Source organism: Panthera onca, chromosome A1 (genome assembly GCF_046562875.1).
Source record: "Panthera onca isolate mPanOnc1 chromosome A1, mPanOnc1 haplotype 2, whole genome shotgun sequence".
Lineage (NCBI taxonomy): Eukaryota > Metazoa > Chordata > Mammalia > Carnivora > Felidae > Panthera > Panthera onca.
The window spans coordinates 132,477,658-132,496,566 of record NC_138339.1 but is presented as its reverse complement, the minus strand read 5'-3'; the positions used below and the strand labels follow the sequence as shown (position 1 = coordinate 132,496,566).

Genomic DNA, 18,909 nt, shown 5'->3' with positions numbered 1-18,909 from the left:
TTGCCGTTGATGAAGCTGAAGAACGTTATTCTGACATGTTTTACTAGTTTGAGGATTGAGGATTCCATTTTTAGATTACAATCCTGGCCTTGGTTACTATGAAAAAAAAAACTTAGAATACCTGTTTAGGTACAACCAATTACTGTGTTGAGTTTTATGAAAACTCAGACAAACCTGAGACACTTCATGCCCTTGTGAAATGCAAGTCCCATGTTCCAACTCCTTGAAAGGAATACCAACAAAATGTTTATGCGCTTTTAAAATGCTGTGACATTTATATAACACATAACAAAAATTTGCAATAATCTTCATTTCTAAGTCCAAAGCTCATTCATCACAGCATAGAAATTGCTGCTATGACATTTTGCTTCACTTTATCCAAAAGTTCAATGAAATTCTCAAAACTAGTTTTTATAGGATCTTCTCTTTCTTCTTATGTCTTCTTTCCTTCCCAGATATGTTATTTCTTCTAATAAAAAAGTTCTTTGCATTCCATAGATTTGAAAGATCAGCTTTAGTCTTACTAAGTGCTTGGCCCATGTGCTGAGCGGGAAGAATTTACCTTGTCTGTTAGAAGTCAAGAGAGGGGGAAGGCTATGTATGTACATTTATATATTTTAATTTTGTCTGCCATATAGTATCATGCTGACTTTTGTCAGTATTTTTTTTTATAATTTCTTGGAGGCACACAACTAACAGTGATTATTCCTAGGGAGCAGAATTGTGGGACATTTGAAGGGATTTGGGCAAGTTCAGATATTTCTTTTTTTGATGATTATTTATTTTTTAAGAGAGCAGGGGAGGGGCAGAGAGAGAATCTCAAGCAGGCTCTGCACTGTCATCACAGAGCCCAATGCGGGGCTCAGTCCCATGAAGCATGACCTGAGCTGAAATCAAGAGTCAGATGCTTAACGGACTGAGCCACCCAGGCACCATGCAAAGTTAGATATTGAACAAACGGTTACAAATAAGTGCTAGGTCAGGGACTACTATGAGCAGAAAGCGAGGTACTACTATGAGCAGAAAGCGAGGTCCTACTATGGCATAGAGCAATGAGACCCAGCTGGTACTTAGGATGCTTACACGAAGAGAAGAGGAGAGTTATGTGTAAAGAATAAGCAGGAGCGGGGCGCCTGGGTGGCTCAGTGGGTTGAACGTCTGACTTTGGCTCAGGTCATGATCTTGCGGTTTGTGAGTTCGATCCCCGTGTCGGGCTCTATGCTGACAGCTCAGAGCCTGGAGCCTGTTTCAGATTGTGTGTCTCCCTCTCTCTCTGCCCCTCCCCTGCTCATGGTCTGTCTGTCTCTGTCAAAAATAAATAAACCTTAAAAAAATTAAAAGAAAAAAGAATAAGCAGGAACTATCTAAGCTAATGTGCAGGATGAGAAGGGACATGTTTCAGGCAGAGGGAACAGCAGTTTGGTCTTGAGGCTAGAGAAATCATAGTATGTTTCAAGAATTCAGAGAGATCAAAACAAGAAGAGTAAAATGGGATGGAGTTGAAGATATAAAAGGACTCAGATGACACAGGCATTTAGGTGATATTAAGGACGTTGAATTTTGTTCTGTGAATACTGGAAACCCACTGGAGGATTTCATCCCAAGCGTATCATTTTCACTCGAAATCACTACTCTGTCTACAGACTGAAGACTGCATTGGGGCGGAGACAAACTGAATGCTAGATGGGCACCTTGGGCTTTGTAGTGTTTCCAAGGAGAGACAGCTGCATCAGGTAAGGGCTAGGAGCGCTCGAGAGAGTATATGAACTTAAGAGCTCTGAAGAAGAAAAAAAAAAGTGCCATGACTTCATGACTGAAGGGATGTTGGTGACTAAAAAGATAAATGAGTCATGGGTGGCTTCCTGGGCTCAGGGTGGATGGATGGTGGTAGCTCTCAGTTACCTGGGGAGTCCCGGAGGAAAATCCCTGTTTGCTATACATATACTCATTGATACTTAAAACTGAGGCATTAGGAATGTTGCATATTCATCTTAAGTCTTTCCTTAAATAGGTTTATTGAGGTATAACCTACATACAATAAATTCTACCGGTTAAGGATACAGTTTGAATGAATTTTGAAAAACAGAGTCATGTAACCAGTATAATCATGATGCAGGACATTTCTGTCACCCAAGAAAGTTCTCTAATACTCCTTCATCCTCTGTCTCCCAGAGAGCTCTGGCACTTTGGACTGATAAGCTATCACTTTCGCTTTATCTTTTCTAGACTTTCACACAGAATAATCCTTTTAAGAGTCACCTGCATTGTCACGTGTATCAGTAGTTTGTTTCCTTTTATTGCCAAGTGCAATTCCACTACAAGGGTACAAGAAAATTGTTTATCTTTTCACCAGTTTATGGACATATGGGTCGTTTTCAGTTTTGGGCAATTATGAATAAAGATGGTATGAAATGCCAGTAGTCTTCTGGATATACTATTTCTCTTAGTAAATATCTAGGAGTGAGTTGCTGGGTTGTATGACCAATGTATGCATAAGATACACATAAGAAGCTGTCAAGCATTTTTCCCCCAAAATAGCTATACCGTTTTACATTTACATAAGTACTACATGAGAGTTTCATTTATTCCACATCCTAGCAAACATTTCATATTGCAGATAGTTCACATGTTTTCCAATATAATGCGTGTGTAAGATTATCTATTCATGGTTTTAACTTTTACTTAATATTTATTTCTGTAATCACTAATGATGTCGGATATCCATATGAAAATAGGAACTCTTTCTCATGTTATCTACCAAAATTAATGTAAAAATGGATTGCATTTCCATTTGGGTAAATGTAAGAGGAAAGCCTTTAAAAGTTCTAGAAGAAAATGTAGGGAAAAAGCCTGGATATGGAGTTATGCATACATTTCTTTTTTTCATTTTATTTTTTTTATTTATTTTTATTTAAAAAAAAAATTTTTTTTAACGTTTATTTATTTTTGAGACAGAGAGAGACAAAGCATGAACGGGGGAGGGTCAGAGAGAGGGAGACACAGAATCCGAAACAGGCTCCAGGCTCTGAGCTGTCAGCACAGAGCCTGACGCGGGGCTTGAACTCACGGACCGCGAGATCATGATCTGAGCCGAAGTCGGCCGCTTAACCGACTGAGCCACCCAGGCGCCCCCATACATTTCTTAATTAGGAAACCAAAGGATACATCATCATGGACAAATTTAAAAAGTAGACTTCATAAAAATTAAAAATGTTTGCTCTTCCAAATACACTGCTTAGTAAATAAGACAGCAAGCCATAGACTAGGAGAAAAGGTTTACAAAATTTGTATCTGCTGAAGGATTCCCACTCCCCCATCCCTCCCCCTTCCCCGCCTCAGTTTGCATAGGTTTTGTTGAGAAATTTGCTGTCATTCCTATCCTTCTTTCTCTACATAATGTGTCTTTTTTTCCTCTGACTGCTATTGAGATTTTTTATTTCTCTTTTGTTTTTAGCAATTTGATTAAGATATGTGTTGACATAGTTTTCATTATGTGTGCACTGTTTGCATATATACATTTGTAGTTTTCATCAAATTTGGATAATTTTTAGCCTAATTTCTTCAAATAGTTCTATTTCTTCCCTCCTTCAATGTTACAATTACTCATATGTTGGATCATTTGTTAGTATTCCATAGCTCACCAACATTCAAGACATTCCTTCTTGTTTTTTTGTTTTGTTTTGTTTTGTCTCCGCTTCATTTGGGGTAGTTTCTATTGTTATGTCTTCAAGTTCACTAATCTTTCTTGCTGAGGGCCCTGTCTGCTTTCAACCCCACTTGGTGTGTTGTTCATTTGAAATATTGTAGTTTTCATCTTTACAATATCCAGTTGAGTTTTTGATGTCCCTTATCATCAGGTTCCTGTTTTTCTCTATCTTCTTATGAAGTTACAGCATATCTACATAGCTGCTTTAATGGTTTTGTTGGCTCATTCCATTCCTTCTGTCATGCCTAATCTAATTTTACTAATTGACATTTCCTCCTTGTGGGCAATTTTTTTTTTTTTTTTTTTTTTTTTTTGCTTTTTGCATGCCTGCAGTTTTATACTGGATGCCACAGAATGAGAGTGTGTCATCCTTGCTGCTTATTTATTATTATTACTTTAAAAACAATGGACTTTGTTCTAGTAGCCTGTTAAGTTACTTGGAATCAGATGTATCATTTTGAGACTTACTTCTAAGCCTTGTTGAAATGAGCTCAAATCAATTTTAATTACAGGGCTAATTTAGCCCCTAACTACCAAACATGTAATTTTCTGAGAGCACTATCAAATGCCCCCTTGAATTACGAGGTCCTTCCACTCTAGCTGGTGGGAATATGCAACACTTGAAGTATTTTTTAGTCTAACATTCTCTGCTTCCCCACCACCCCCCCCCCCCCCCCCCGCCTCACCCAGACTGTTGGTATTTTCTTCATATCATGCACAAATCAGAACACAGACAATTACTTCAAAGTTTTCTCAGCAAACATCCAGAGTTCACTCTCTGTGGTAGTTTTAAGAATACATCCACAAATTCTTTAATTTTCCTTCCGTCAAATTGTGGAATAACAATTCCCTCTGAGTTGTTAAACTTAGTGACTCATGTCTGACAAATAGACTGTCAGAAGTGATGGGTTATCACTCCCATGGTTAGGTTATTAAAACACTGTGTGGCTTCTTTATTGAGTGCACTCTTTTGGTTCTCAAAGAGCTGCTCCAAAGGAAGCCAGAGTCTTTCGGCCAATCAAGTTATCAGCGACTGTACTGTACAATCAAGTTATCAGCTCTGGCTACCAGCTGAGTTGCAACATTGTACAAAATCTTAAGCCACAACTATTCAGATAAGCCATCCCTGAATTCTAAACACTAAGAGACTGTGTCAGCAAATGTTTATTTATTTTTTTTATGATGCAAAGTTTTTGAGTAATTTCTTATGTAGCAATAAATAACTAATACATATTTTGCTACCTTAAAGTATTTCTGTAACAACAGAAATAACACATATTCTGGGACCTTAAAGTATTTCTGTAACAACAGTAACTTAAATTGTGAGTGTGGCTTGAAGCTGGGTGGTGACCATTAAGGAGGGTATTAGTGAAAGCTTAAAGTACCTTGAAGAAGCTGTACTTCAGGTTTTATTTGAAATAATTTTGTACTCACAAATTTGTAAATATAATACAAATAGTTCCTATACAGCCTTCATCCAGTTTCCATCAATGATAATGTCTTATATAACCATAGCACATTATCAAAACAAGGAAATTGATATGGATACAATATTATTGAGTAAACCACAGGCCTTAACTTGGATTTCACCAGCTGTGTGTTATGTTGCTATGAAATATTATCATGTATTATTGATTTGTATAATCACAGCTATGATTAAGCTACATAACTATTTCATTATCACAGTGAAATTTCCTTTTGCGATTTATATACATACACACTCCTCCAAAATCTAATCCCAGGAAGCAACTGATGTTTTCCATCATTATAATTTTGTCATTTCAAAAACAGCATGGAAATGGAATAAAAGAGCTTATAGTCTTCTGAGATTGACTTTCATTCAGCATAATACCTTTGTATTAATAGTATTTAATAGTTTATTTAATGTATGAGAATTCCAGTTGACTCCACATCCTTGTCAGTGCTTGGAATATTGTCAGTATTTTGTATGTTAGCATTCTAACAGGCATCTAATGATATTTAATTATGGTTCTAATGTGCAGTTCTCTACCAATTAATGATGTTTGATACATTTTCATGTGCTTCTTGGTTCTGCATGTACTGACTTTTCAAGTCTTTCCCCCATTTTCTAGTTGGGTTATTTGTTTTGGTAGTAGTGAATTCAAAAATTTTTTAAAATATTCTGAATTTAAGACCTTTGTCATATATGTGGTTTTCAAATATCTTATCCCAGGCCCATTTTTACATTCTCTAAACACAGTCTTTTTCAGAAAAAAGAAAAGCTTTTAACTGGAGTCCAATCTATCATTTTTAATACTTTTTTATTATTATTTTTTTTCTGGAAAATAACTCTTTGTTCTTTTCTAAAGAACATGTCTAAGAACTCTTTGTTTAACCCTACGTTACAATGACCACCAATTTTGTTTCATATTTTTTTCAAGAAGTTTCATGTTTTGCAGTCTTACGTTTTATATTTCGATCTATGATCCATTTTGAGTTAATTTTAAAATGAGATTCAAGGTGTGTTTTTTTCTTTTTTGTCCATGGTGTCCAGTTGTTCCAATCCCATTTGTTGAAAAAAAATATCCTTTCTCCATTGAATTACTTTTTCATCTTACAAAAATCAGTTAACTATACTTGTCTAGAATATATTTCTGGGCTCTATTCTGTTCCATTGATCTATGGAATACCACAATATCTTGGTTATTGTAGCTATGGATTAAACCTTAATTTTAGGTGGTATTGAGACCTCAGACTTTATTATCCATTGTCATTTTTCCCCCACTATTTTAGTTTCTTTTGTTTCCAGGTATATTAAAAAAATAAATTTGTCTATATATACACAATAATTTTGGGATGTTGATAAGAATTGCTATAAACAAAACGAATGTTTGGGCAGACTTGTCATCTTTAATATGCTTATTCTTATATCTAACTGTATCTTTCATTTACTTAAGTCTTTAATTTTTATTGTTGTGTGGTCTTCAACATATCGATCCTATAGATATTTAATTAGACTTATACCTAAACATTTCACTAGGAGTGAATGTAAATGGTACTGAATCTTAACTTTAGTTGCCATTTGTTCATTGGTGGTATATAGAAATATGTTTGATTTTTGGTGTTAACCTTGTATTCTATGAACTTGCTCATTACTCTAGGAATTGTTTTGCATTTGTTTTGAGAATTATCTACATAGGCAATCATGTCATTGGCAAAGAGGGACAGTTTTATTTATCTTTTTCCAATTTATATTACTTTTATCTCCTTTGAAGGCTTTATTGCACTGGCTCAGATTTCCAATAAACTGTTCTGAATAGGAGTGGTGAGTGTGGACACCCATGCCTAGGTCTCAATATTAGAAGGATAGCATTTGCCTTTCATTCTTAGCTATAGTTTTTAAAAATAGATATTCTTTATCCAGTTAAAGAATTTCCCTTCTGTTCCTATTTCAAGTTGCTGAGAGTGTTAATCATAAACAGATATTGAAATTTGTTAAATGCTCTTTCCACTTCGTTTGGTATGGTTGTATGATTTTCTTCTTTAGCCTGTTGTTATCATGGATTACATTGATTGTTCTGGAATGCTGAGCCAGCCTAGAATTCCTTATATACATCTCACTGACCATATTACACTATTCTATTGATAAATTGCTGAATTAAATTTGTTAATTTTATATCTATATTGATGAGAGATATTAACCTGTATTTTCACTTTCTGTACTGGCTTTCTCTGGATTTCGTATGAAGGTAATGCCAGCTTCATAAATTGAGATGCAAATTTCCTTTTTCTGAGAAAGATGATGTAGCATTGGTGTTACTTTAAAAATAAATGTTCAGGGGCGCCTGGATGGCGCAGTCGGTTAAGCGTCCGACTTCGGCCAGGTCACGATCTCGCGGTCCGTGAGTTCGAGCCCCGTGTCGGGCTCTGGGCTGATGGCTCGGAGCCTGGAGCCTGTTTCCGATTCTGTGTCTCCCTCTCTCTCTGCCCCTCCCCCGTTCATGCTCTGTCTCTCTCTGTCCCAAAAATAAATAAAAAAACGTTGAAAAAATAAATAAATAAATAAATGTTCAGTGACCACTGATCGTGTATGGAGATAGAGATTTCTTTTTTGAAGTTTTTAAACTATAAGTTTAATTTCTTTAATCCCTTAAAAAGGCTTTTAGTTTAAGCCATATGATCTTGGGTTAGGCTAAAGCTAAGAGGTTTTAGGAAAATGAGGTAAATATTATTGTAACTAAAGGAAAGAATCCTTATAACACATTGGCATTACATTTATCAAGACTCTTGTCTGCTATAGAAAATGGGCCTAATGTATTGGTTCATCAAGCTGAGGAGGAAATTTCCAAAAATTTTGGAAGTTGCCATGTGGTTTCTTCCTGCTTACAGAAAATGTGAAAGGAGGGAGAGTGACTAAAGGAGGCTGTTCACATAAAGTAGCCAGGACTTGATGGCTTTGGACCTTTCCACTTCTTTATTTGGAAAATAATGCTAAACTTAAGAAGAAATTGCTTTCAGGAAAGCACGGTGTAATGATGAAGTCAAAGGTGTGACTGTAAAATCCCTTGTTAAGAGCTCATCATGATTGCACGTGGACATTCAGAGCCTCTATCTGTCAGAGTGAAGGTCCTCTAAAGTGTTTTAAGTTGTTTCCCCAGGATCTTTTCAGTGGAACACTAGGAATTCTAACAAGTGTACAAACATGCATCTCCTCGGAAACCCAAGGTAGGGAAGGGTTTATCTTAAAGAGATTTGAGGGGGTGGCTTTTGTCTCATGGATAAAAAGTGAAACCCGTGAAGATTCACAAAAGACTCTCAAAGTTTGAAAAACAGTTAAATGTGGGTAAATATTTTGGGACCAAAATGGGTAGAGACCACATAAAATGATAGGGAGTTGCTGGATGTGTAAGTTCTACTGTTAGGAAGTCATCTGAGAAAATGATTTGTTTGTAAACACATCCCGTCTTTCATGAAAATGGGAGGGTGACTCAGAGCAGAAACCAGTTCCCAGGGAGAAGACACAGCACCATGGAGAATTATTCTCAGACCTTGAGACATAATCAAGGAACTTTAAACATTTTCCCAATTAGATTTCAGAATTGCTGTGGACCAGTGGTCCCTTTGTGCCTGAGCCAGTGTCTCCTTTGTGCTTCCTCTTTTCCTCCCTTGTAAACAGAAACGTCTATGGCAGCTGTCCCTGCCTGTCTCACCACAGTATGTTGGATGTATGGGTGGCAAATATACTGTTCCTATAGTGTCACAAGTCTGTAGAAGAAGAAAGACTAAATTCAAGGAGCTCTACCTAATGAACAATGCTGAAAACATTCAAGCACACCTGATGTGATTTACAGAGAGAGATTCTGAACATTGAGGGGCTGCTTTCATAGGATCAGCCTTTTGAGGGCCTTGGGAAGGGATGAGCGCATTCTGCACATGGAAGGAATGCAAATAATTTATGGTCAGGGGGCATAAATGCCCTCTGATGTTTTTTAAATTTTTTTATATTAAAAACATTTAATGTTTATTTTTGAGGGGGAGAGAGAGAGAGAGAGAGAGAGCAAGAGCTAGTGCACAAGTGGGGAAGGGGCAGAGAGAGAGAGAGAGAGAGACACAGAATCCGAAGCAGGCTCCAGGCTCTGAGCTGTCAGCACAGAGCCCGACACAGGGCTCCACCTCAGTGACTTTGAGATCCTGACCTGAACCAAAGTCAGCCACTTGACTGACTGAGCCACCCAGGCTCTTCCCCACCCCCGATGGTTTTTAAAATATGCCCATACATTCTTTGAGTGCTCTCCATTTCACTGTGGGCTGGGACTTAGTGATTTGCTTCTTATGAATAGAATACGGCAGAAGTAATGGTATGCCATTTTCAAGATGGGGTCTTTTTATAAAAAGACCAACTTTCCACTGTGGGTGCACTCTCTCTCTCTTGAATCACTTATTCCCAGAGAACACATGCAATGCGCGGCCAGTGGAGAGGTCCAGGTGACAAGTTTCCAGCCAAAAACCATGTGATTTTGAAAACAGAACCTCTATGTCCCGTTAAGTCTTGAGAAACTATAGTTCTGGCCAAGAGTTTGACTGCAGTCTTGTGAGAGACCCTGAGCCAGAATTATCAGGTGAGCTACTCCTAGATTCCTGATCCTCAGAAACAGAGTGAGATAATAAATGTTTACTGTTTTAAACTGCTGAGTTTGTTATGTCTCAGTAGAAAACTATTATACTCAATATGTAGCTCTGGTACTCTGGCCTCTAAATTCTAGTCATCTTGCTGTGTCTTCTCTACTCAGCTCATCTTCATGGCTCTGTTCGGATTTCTCCTTCTGGTGCCGAAGCCTCTTCAGGCAACTCAGTGAACGGGTTCTTGTTTTTTCTAATATTTTAAGGTGTTGTGGAGGGGAAAGGATTTAAGATTAGCTTTAAGTTGGGAGAGGCTTAGGGCCAGTGAGTCGAGAGAATGAGGAAGGGCTGAAGGCATCAAAGCCAACTTTCTATGTAGAGAAGCATGGTTTATAAAATGCAACATGTGAGCACCTTGTGTATAAGAACAGTTGGTTCCACTTACTCTGATGCTTTGTCACTTACCTCCACCCCACAAAAGCTGAGCTTGGTTGATGCTAGCTACCATCTGGTGACATATGTAGTGACCTGTCTTAACCAACATATTTTTCCCAGCTGCTCTTTTCTTCTCTCTGAGGTTAGTAACACACACACACACATGTCACAGTCCTGCCTTTTTTCCTTTATTTCACTGTGCACAATTTACTCAATCCCAAATCAGGCTAGTTCTTTCTTTCACATACATACATACACACTCAAACCCACTTTAACTGATGTTCTTATTTGCACATCTAAGTCTCTTTAGCTAGAGCACAAAAACTTCCTACAAGTTCTTTTTCTGTTAGGCTTGTTCTCTCTGTAAGTCAGATAAATCATGCTGATAGTGGGTGATCACTAACAGAGTTAGTATTGTAATTCTGGATTAAGAAATTGGAATAAAATCCCCTACAGAAATCAATTTCTCTCATCTTCTAAATGATCGTAGAGAATCTCCTTAGAATTTCTATACCTATTCAGAGTAAATCATTGAACTAGGCAGTGTGTTCTGAAAAAAAAAAAAAGATCTACAAAAGAGGGGTGCCTGGCTGGCTCAGTCAGTAGAGCATGCAACTCTTGATGTCTGGGTTGTGAGTTCAAGCCCCATGCTGGGTATAAAGATTACTTAAAAATAAAATCTTTTTAAAAATTTTAAAAAGATATGTAAAAGAAATCCTAACTTTCCAAAAAAAAAGAGTCTAGAAGAAGAAATATGTACATAATGTACACAAACCAAATGATTTATAAAAGCCTTAGAAAACATACAAATAAATTATAACAGTATTTCAAATGGGAGAAAGATTATAGCTAGAGGGGAGTTAGGCAAACCTTTCCATGACAATCAGGGATCATGTGTCAGTAGGGACAAAAAAGGACAGAGAAAGGAACTTCTATTGGTGACCTGTGCTTCTGAGTATATTTAATTTAATCATTTTTAAAGAATCACAAATGTATGCCGGTAAATACAGACAATTTAATATGCATTCCTTCTGCAATTTTACTCTCATATTTTTGTTGCCATTGTTGTTCAAATTAGATGAGACATTTAAGACCTATATCCTAGTGGAGATGTTTCATTAAAACTAGCTTCTGTCTTAATAACTCATTCTATTTGTTAAAAATAAACTGCCTTTGATTTCTTGCCCAGTTTTAAGTCTGTATAATTGAGTCCCATAAAAAGGAGTGTGTAGGTTTCTAAGTAACCCAGATATTTCTCGAATGTCTAGAAATCCACACCCACCCTAGTTACTCTGGTTTTTGAGATTTTATAAGACAAGGTTTGGAGGCAGAGAACTTTTGACAAACACACCTAGAGTGTCTTCGTATTTGTTTTTAAACTCAGGACAACTCAAAGAAAGTATTCTAAGACTCAGTTTATTCAAACAATGGCTTTCCTTTGAAATAAGATAGTCTGCCTCCCTTAAAGGCATAGTAGTCACCTCTGACACGGAGAACGGAAGGTAAAATAACAAAGGAAGTGGGGAACCAATCTCCTGCTGGAATTTAAAAAAAAAACCAAAAACTGATTTGCATTAACTCATTTCTAGGTGACTGGCCTAGTCCAGAGGATGCATATGGCAGGTTAGATCAATCACCCTTGAGACTGATGTGAAAGGTTTGATGTGGCCAAGGAAGAAGTGTGGAAAAGGGACTGGGTACCACGTAGATCTGTAACAAAGGAAGCAAGCATATTTAAGGTTAAATTTCCCCTCAAAGACAGAAATAACAAAACGATATATTTTTTAATGTACAAAAGGGTAAGAGACAAAATAATCTCACTTTATCTGTGATCTTTAGCATACAGTATTAATGTCAGTCCCTTTAATCCCACCCTTGTTTTAGGAGAGAGAGGGGGAGGGAGAGTGTGTGTGTGTGTGTGTGTGAGCAAGAGAAGGGGAGGGGAGGAAAATTGATAGCAATGATGAATGGGAAGCCGGAAAGATAAGGTGGGATAAGGGGCTCTGAAATGTCAGGGTGTCTACTGTCCCGGGAACCTTTGAAGCACGCTCCATGACGAATTACATTAACTGCAGCCTCAGAAAATTCCTACAGACAAAGATGGATAGAAAAATCAAAGGTCTTTGGAAAGCGGGCCACAGCTTTGTGCTCAAGCCTGCAGTAAGTTTTGCTTTGTGTGACGTGAGGATGGGGTGGGGGGCGGCACTAGGCGGTGGGATGGACTGGAAAGGCACTTCTACCTGCACACACCTCAGCGGGGGGGTGAGGGTGGGAGTGGGTGCTGAGCGAGAATGCAAATCGGCCTGTCGGAGTGGCCAATCAGAAGTCAGGTGAGGGAATTTGGGTCCCCACCCCAACTGGGTGTGTCAGCACGTGTGTGGTGTTCTGGGACCTTTGTCCCGCAAAGTCACTCCGGGCGGGCACCCCGTGCTCCCTTTTTCTTGTCAGGTCTGCTTGACTTTTTTCTCCTCCACACCCACCTCGCGAGTCGCGTCTCCTCCTCGTCCCGCCACAAATTCCCTCCCGCGCCTCTCGGGGTAAGAGCTCGCGGCCCGCGCGTGCGGAGCGAAGCACACGCCAGGTTGCTGGGACTGCGGCACCAGCCCCTGGCAGTTCCGCGCGGGTGCAGGCGGCGAGCCACGGCTCCGACACCACGGCGCTCCTGCCCGCGCGGGGCAGTCCTCCGCCTGTCCTGAGGCAGCCCTGCCAGCCTTGCGCCGGCCGGCTCGCTCCTGACTGTGGGTCTATCCTGTGGGGCTCCGGAAACTCTCGCAGCGTCCAGAACACAGAAAATAGACTCATCACCTAATTCGCCAGGGAGCCAAAGCGCTGCGGGGCCGCGGCGCTGCCTGCCCCCGCTCCTCCCCCCCCCCCCGCCCCCCCCCCGCCCGGGCTCGGGCAGCCTCTCGGAGTCACACAGCACCCCCCTCCCACCCCCGGCAGACAAAGGGCCCGGGCAAACTCGCCGCCCGGCCTCCTTGCGCTCCGGGGAGGCGGCGGCGCCCGCGGTGGATCGCGCAAGGAGGCGCGCGCGGGGCAAGGAGCCGCGGCCGCGGGAGCGCGGTCCCGGAAAGAGCCGCGAGATGCGCCTTACTCACATCTGCTGCTGCTGCCTCCTTTACCAGCTGGGGGTCTTGTCGAATGGGATCGTTTCAGGTAAGTTCTCCCGAGACTTTGGGCTTGCTTTCCAACTTCCCCGGCGGAAACCGAGAACGCACGGGCGGGCAGGGCTGGTGCAGCCGGTGCGCGGCGAGCAGGGCTCAGTGGGTAGCAATAAAAGGCGTGCGGGTGCAGATGAGAGTCACGCTCGCGAGCGAAGTGCACTTCTCGACCTCATTTTAAACATCCTGGCATGGTCAGCCTTCCTCTAATGAGAGGAGAAATCTTTGCAAAGGTACGATTACAGCACCTAGAGGAAAATGGGGAAGTACAGAAATTGATAGCGACGCTTTGCTCTGACATACACTTAAGAAAATAATTTATCTGTGTTGGAGTCTTTGCACTGGGTTACCTTCAACAACCAAGTGCTGTCACCAAACTTTGCTGCCCCACTCCGTCACCCCTCCCCCCATATAATCGCACTTTTATTTTGAAAATGCCGGGGTTTGTAATCTGATCGCAAGGCTTCAGGGGTTGCAAGAGTTTCAGGGGCTAGACGGGTGGTCTCCGGCGCATTAACACGAGAGAGCCTTGTGTCTGAACCGAGTGTGAGCCTGGGAATGCTTGTGCTACTGGAACCGCGGCACTTTAAGCCCCGCACTTCTCTGTCTGCCCCGCCCGCAGGGCTGCAGTTCACCCCCGACCGCGAGGAGTGGGAAGTCGTGTTTCCTGCACTCTGGCGCCGGGAGCCGGTGGATGCGGCGGGCGGCAGCGGGGGCAGCGCGGACCCGGGCTGGGTGCGCGGCGCTGGGGGCGGCGGAGGCGCCCGAACTCAGGCGGCCGGCAGCTCCCGCGAGGTGCGCTCGGTGGCCCCGGCGCCGCCGGGCGAGCCCGCCGAGGGCCAGTCCGCACCCCGGCCCCGACCTCGGCCGCCGTCGCCGCCAGCGGGCGAGGAGGACGAGGAGTTCGAATCGCAGGAGCTGCCGCGGGGATCCGGCGGGGCTGCCGCCCTGTCCCCGGGCGCCCCGGCCTCGTGGCAGCCGCCGCCCCCACAGCCACCCCCGTCTCCTCCCCCGGCCCAGGAAGCCGAGGCGGACGGTGACGAGGTACTGCTGCGGATCCCGGCCTTCTCCCGGGACCTGTACCTGCTGCTCCGGAGAGATGGCCGCTTCCTGGCGCCGCGCTTCGCGGTGGAGCAGCGGCCGAGTCCGGGCCCCGTCCCGACGCTGGCAGCAGCGGCCCGGCGCCCTCCGGCGCCGCCCGACGCCTCCTGCTTCTACACCGGGGCGGTGCTGCAGCACCCTGGCTCGCTGGCCTCTTTCAGCACCTGTGGAGGTGGCCTGGTAAGCGCTCTTCCTTCCCCAGCTTTCCACTTTCCCGCCACTCCTCCCTCTCCCCTTAGAGACCGGGCTGGTTTGCATGCACCCTGAACTTCATTCACCGTAGTCTGCACCACGCAGTAGTGCCTTCCATTTACCTCCCGCTGAACATCTCCAAGGCATTCAGTGAATCGGAAGGCTAATGGGATGCATTAACAGCCTTCTCCTATATGGTTACAAGTTTCTTCCGAACATGGTATCAAACTGCCTCGGGGTAACTCTTCCTGCTGGTTTTGCTGCTTTGTGTTTTCCAAAATAAGCCCACCACGTGGCTTCTTTTAGGAGTTTGGAAGACAACCAGTCTGCTCAGTGTGGAATCTTCTCCATGTTTGCCCCCTCCCACCCCACCACCAGTTCCGCATTTATTATCTCATTTTTTTTTTCATGTCCTTCAAAATTGTCAGAACAGTGTAATCCTCTAGGGAATTACATTCTGACAGCTGTCTAGAATTTAAACACATGCACAGCCACACTGGACACCTGTTCAGTGTTCTGTGAGGGACAGGAGTTGAGAAGTAACTCAAAGATTCGGAGCTGCGGAGTCATCCATGACCTTAGAACCCAGTCAGTATGCAAAGGGTCATGCATGATTCTATGGGTTAACTCTCTTTGTGAGGTTTGCATTTCATTTGGCAGTAGTTGGCTTTCCTGTTGTCCACTCCACAGAAGAAAGTAGTAGGGTTAGGAGCCTTGCCTAGAGGCCTGTTGGAACTGCAAAGTAAAACTCATTTGCTGTATCTGAACAGTAGAGATCATCATTGGATTTTCCCTCCTCTGTCTTGACCCACGTTTTGGGAAAATTGTTACCTCCTGTAAGTTGGCCTTTACTTTGTGGTGAAGTATATATAACATGAAATTTACCATTTTAACCGCTGGTAGATGTACAGTTCACGGGCATTAAGTACATCCACCTTATTATGGGGGCATCACCATTGTGGCATTTATTTACTGGTTTAAGGCAAAACCCACAAGATATTGAAAACACTAATGTGATTTGTGGCTTCATTCTGCCATTTCTAGTGAGCCATTGATGAAGTCCACAAGGACTTGTCTGAAAGCAACCTGCTCATTGGTAGAAAAACCCAATAGTAATGGAGAGCAGAAAATATCAGTGCAATCAAAACCACCCAAAGCCATGAAGTGGAAAAAGATGGTTAAAAATCCAGACAAAATGAAACTGGAAATTTTTACCTATGCCCTCCTAAGGTCTCATAGTCAAATGATGTAAATTGCTGGACAGGGCTATATTTTACCAGATGCTCATAATGATGAATATTCAAATATGGACATTTGTAGCCATGAGTGAAAAAAGTTGGCATGGAAAAATTACATGAAAAGCTTTTAAAAATGTTTTTTGTGGAACTGATGTTTGAACACTTCACTGGGGGAAACATTTTGTGGGGATTTCATTGTCCACTAGTTTTTGGCTAGAGATTAAATAATTACATATAGAAAGTTCCTGGTGTGGTAGAAGCAATAGGGGATAAAGCATTTCACTGTGTTGAAATGTGGGCTTTTGGTCAGATTTTCCAAATGAGCTATGCCTTCTCTCCATACTTAAGGGAGCAAAGTTAAAATTATGAGTAGGTTTTTCATAGACTGAACAGGAGTTTGACATACCTCCCTGTTTATCATGTTGGACTTTTGCTCACTTTTCCTATTAGCCACATATGTATATGTTCTGAACTGGGAAGTCTTTGTTATTGAGGAAATCTGACGTTGCCAGCAATACAGTATAGCAGTCAGACTTTTGAGTAAAAAGTTAGGCAGAGAGCCAAGAAGAGTGCGTTTGTTACTCCAGACTCTACCATGCCAGCCCTTTTTCCCTTATGAGGGTGAATTAGGAAAGAGAGCATAATTTGTTATCTGAGCTCTGACATTGGCTTGTACTCTGACAATTGACAAGTCTTACCTCTCTGGGCTTCAGTGTTCATTAGTAAAATTCGAGGATTGAATGGTTTAATTAAAAACTGGAGGATAGAATTACAATTCTATTAGATGTTAAATGTTTCCTACATCCTACATTGGGGACTTACAGATTAGGAGAAAGACATTATACACAAGTGGTTATGACACAGGTATCCTTGGGACAGTGACATGATGAATCAAATCTTATGCCTGAGGTAAAATCCAGTTTGGGGAGTCAGGGAAGGCTTCCTAAAGCAGACAGAATTTAACAGAGTTTTGAAGCATCAGGAGGCATTACCCAAGTAGTATGGGGCTGAAGAGTGTTTTGGGTAGAGGAGTGATGTTGAAGATTTAACAGTGCACACTTACCAAAAGAATGAAAATAAGAATCTCCTATGATTAAGGCCAGAAGGTGCAATAAGGGGAAATGATCCTAAAATGTCTGGTGAGGTCAGACCTCAAAAGCCTTGTCTGCTGGAATACGGGCTTTTTCTAACTATTCATTATCAAAGTGCTATGTACTTGCTCTTTTGTATTTCCAGAATTCTGTGATCCTGTAATTCTAATGTGGGGAGTCATGGTGACTTTCTATAGGGGTGAATTATTTATAAATGCAACGGCTTTTCTTTTGCAACAGTTTTTTTTCTTTCCTTCTCAGTAAGTAAAAGCTTTCTGATTATTAGTTGCTTAGAAAAGAGCAGATAACTAAATCTACCTTCCCCCACCTCCTCTCAGCAGCTAGTTTTGCCTTCTGGTGCCTGAACTCAATGCCTTTTGGATTACTACATATTTGAAAAGATCCCAAACTCTCTATCAAAGGAAATAGATCATCAGCTATCCAGGATTGCAAAGTGGTAAACATTTATAAGGTTGGCCAATTCATTCTCCAGATATCAGTCTAACTTGTGCTGTGAAAGGAAAAGTGCTAGAATAGATATTTTGGGTACATGGCTAGGTGATGCCTCTTCAAAGTATTTAATCTTTCTGGATCTCGTTTTTCCTATTTACAAAATGCGCAAATTGTATTTGTTTGTCTAGCAACTGATATATGAAGTATTCTTACTATTTCTGTTTGAAGTGTTCTTACTATTTCTCTTTCCCCTTATTAGTCTCTAATATTGAACAATAATCTTATTTCAGCCATATTAGGCCCCGTAGGTCCATAAATATCATAATACCAAGCAATTAAACATTTATTGAGCGAGTCTTCTGAGCAAAGTATTGTGCAGATACAGAGAATACAAAAAGAAGATGAAGCAGCCTTGATATGTTTCAAGGAGCTCCCAGCCTGGCTTGTCAGTGACAAATGGCAACAGGGGAATACAATAGTTTGAGATAGGTACAAATGTAGGTATGCCCCAAGTACTTTGGTGGTGCTGTGTTATTCCTTTCTTTCCATATCCACAGCATTTGCAAGATACCTGGTTTCGAGTTAGGCACCCAGTAAAAACCACTGAATAAAATGCAGCATGTGTAATACTTTATTTTGTTTTAAATTACAATCTCTAAAAATTAAAATACAAAAAAGCAACAAATTAATTTAAAAAAAAATTTTTAATGTTTATTTATTTTTTAGAGAGAGAGAGAGAGCATGAACAGGGGAGGGGCAGGGAGAGAGGAGGAGACACAGAATCCAGGGCAGGCTCCAGGCTCTGAGCTATCAGCACAGAGCCTGACGCAGGGCTCAAACTCACGAACTGCAAGATCATGACCTGAGCCAAAGTCAGACACTCAACGGACTGAGCCACCCAGGCATCCCCAAATTAATTTTTATGAAAGAGTGCAACAATGATGTTGGCTCAAAATTAACACATTGTGGTTTGTTTGTTTTTTAAAGCACACCTAAGGAGGTGTGCTAAACTAAACTAGATCGGTACACAACTTGCCTATGGTTCCCTTTAAATGGACTATGGAAATGATTATCACTAATATTGGGATTATTCTTCCAGGATTATAAAGAGTGACTACTAAAACTGTATGCACTTAATTTTTAAGTTTTATACAGTAATTGTTTTGATTAGGTCTTTATACAGAATCTGCTGCCCTGTATAAATTCAATTTTTTTTGGCAGTTTATGCTTTTTTTTTTTTAATCCCACACTATCTGATGCCACAGCAAGTTACGAACAGAAATATTTTAGGGTATCCATTTCGGCCAAGACACTTTATTGGGTACCAGTACTAAGGCAGGAGGAGAGAGTGTAAGGGGAGGGTCCGGGGAATGCTCGTGCAGGAGGGAAACTGGGAAGACGAAATGGAATCGACATCCAAATGAAAAAAGTAAAGATTGCAGATTGACCTC

General features: G+C 41.4%; 1 protein-coding gene across 1 annotated transcript in view; it reads left to right on the top strand.

The window, feature by feature from the left end:
* Positions 1-13,148: 13,148 nt before the first annotated feature.
* The window catches only part of ADAMTS19 (ADAM metallopeptidase with thrombospondin type 1 motif 19), a 236,214-nt gene continuing 230,453 nt past the window's right edge, over positions 13,149-18,909 (top strand). Inside the window, exons 1-2 of the mRNA XM_060636222.3 lie at positions 13,149-13,378; positions 14,006-14,664. Of these exons, the coding sequence (XP_060492205.1) occupies positions 13,306-13,378; positions 14,006-14,664 (732 nt within the window). The 5' untranslated portion in view covers positions 13,149-13,305. The remainder of the gene's footprint in view (positions 13,379-14,005; positions 14,665-18,909) is intronic.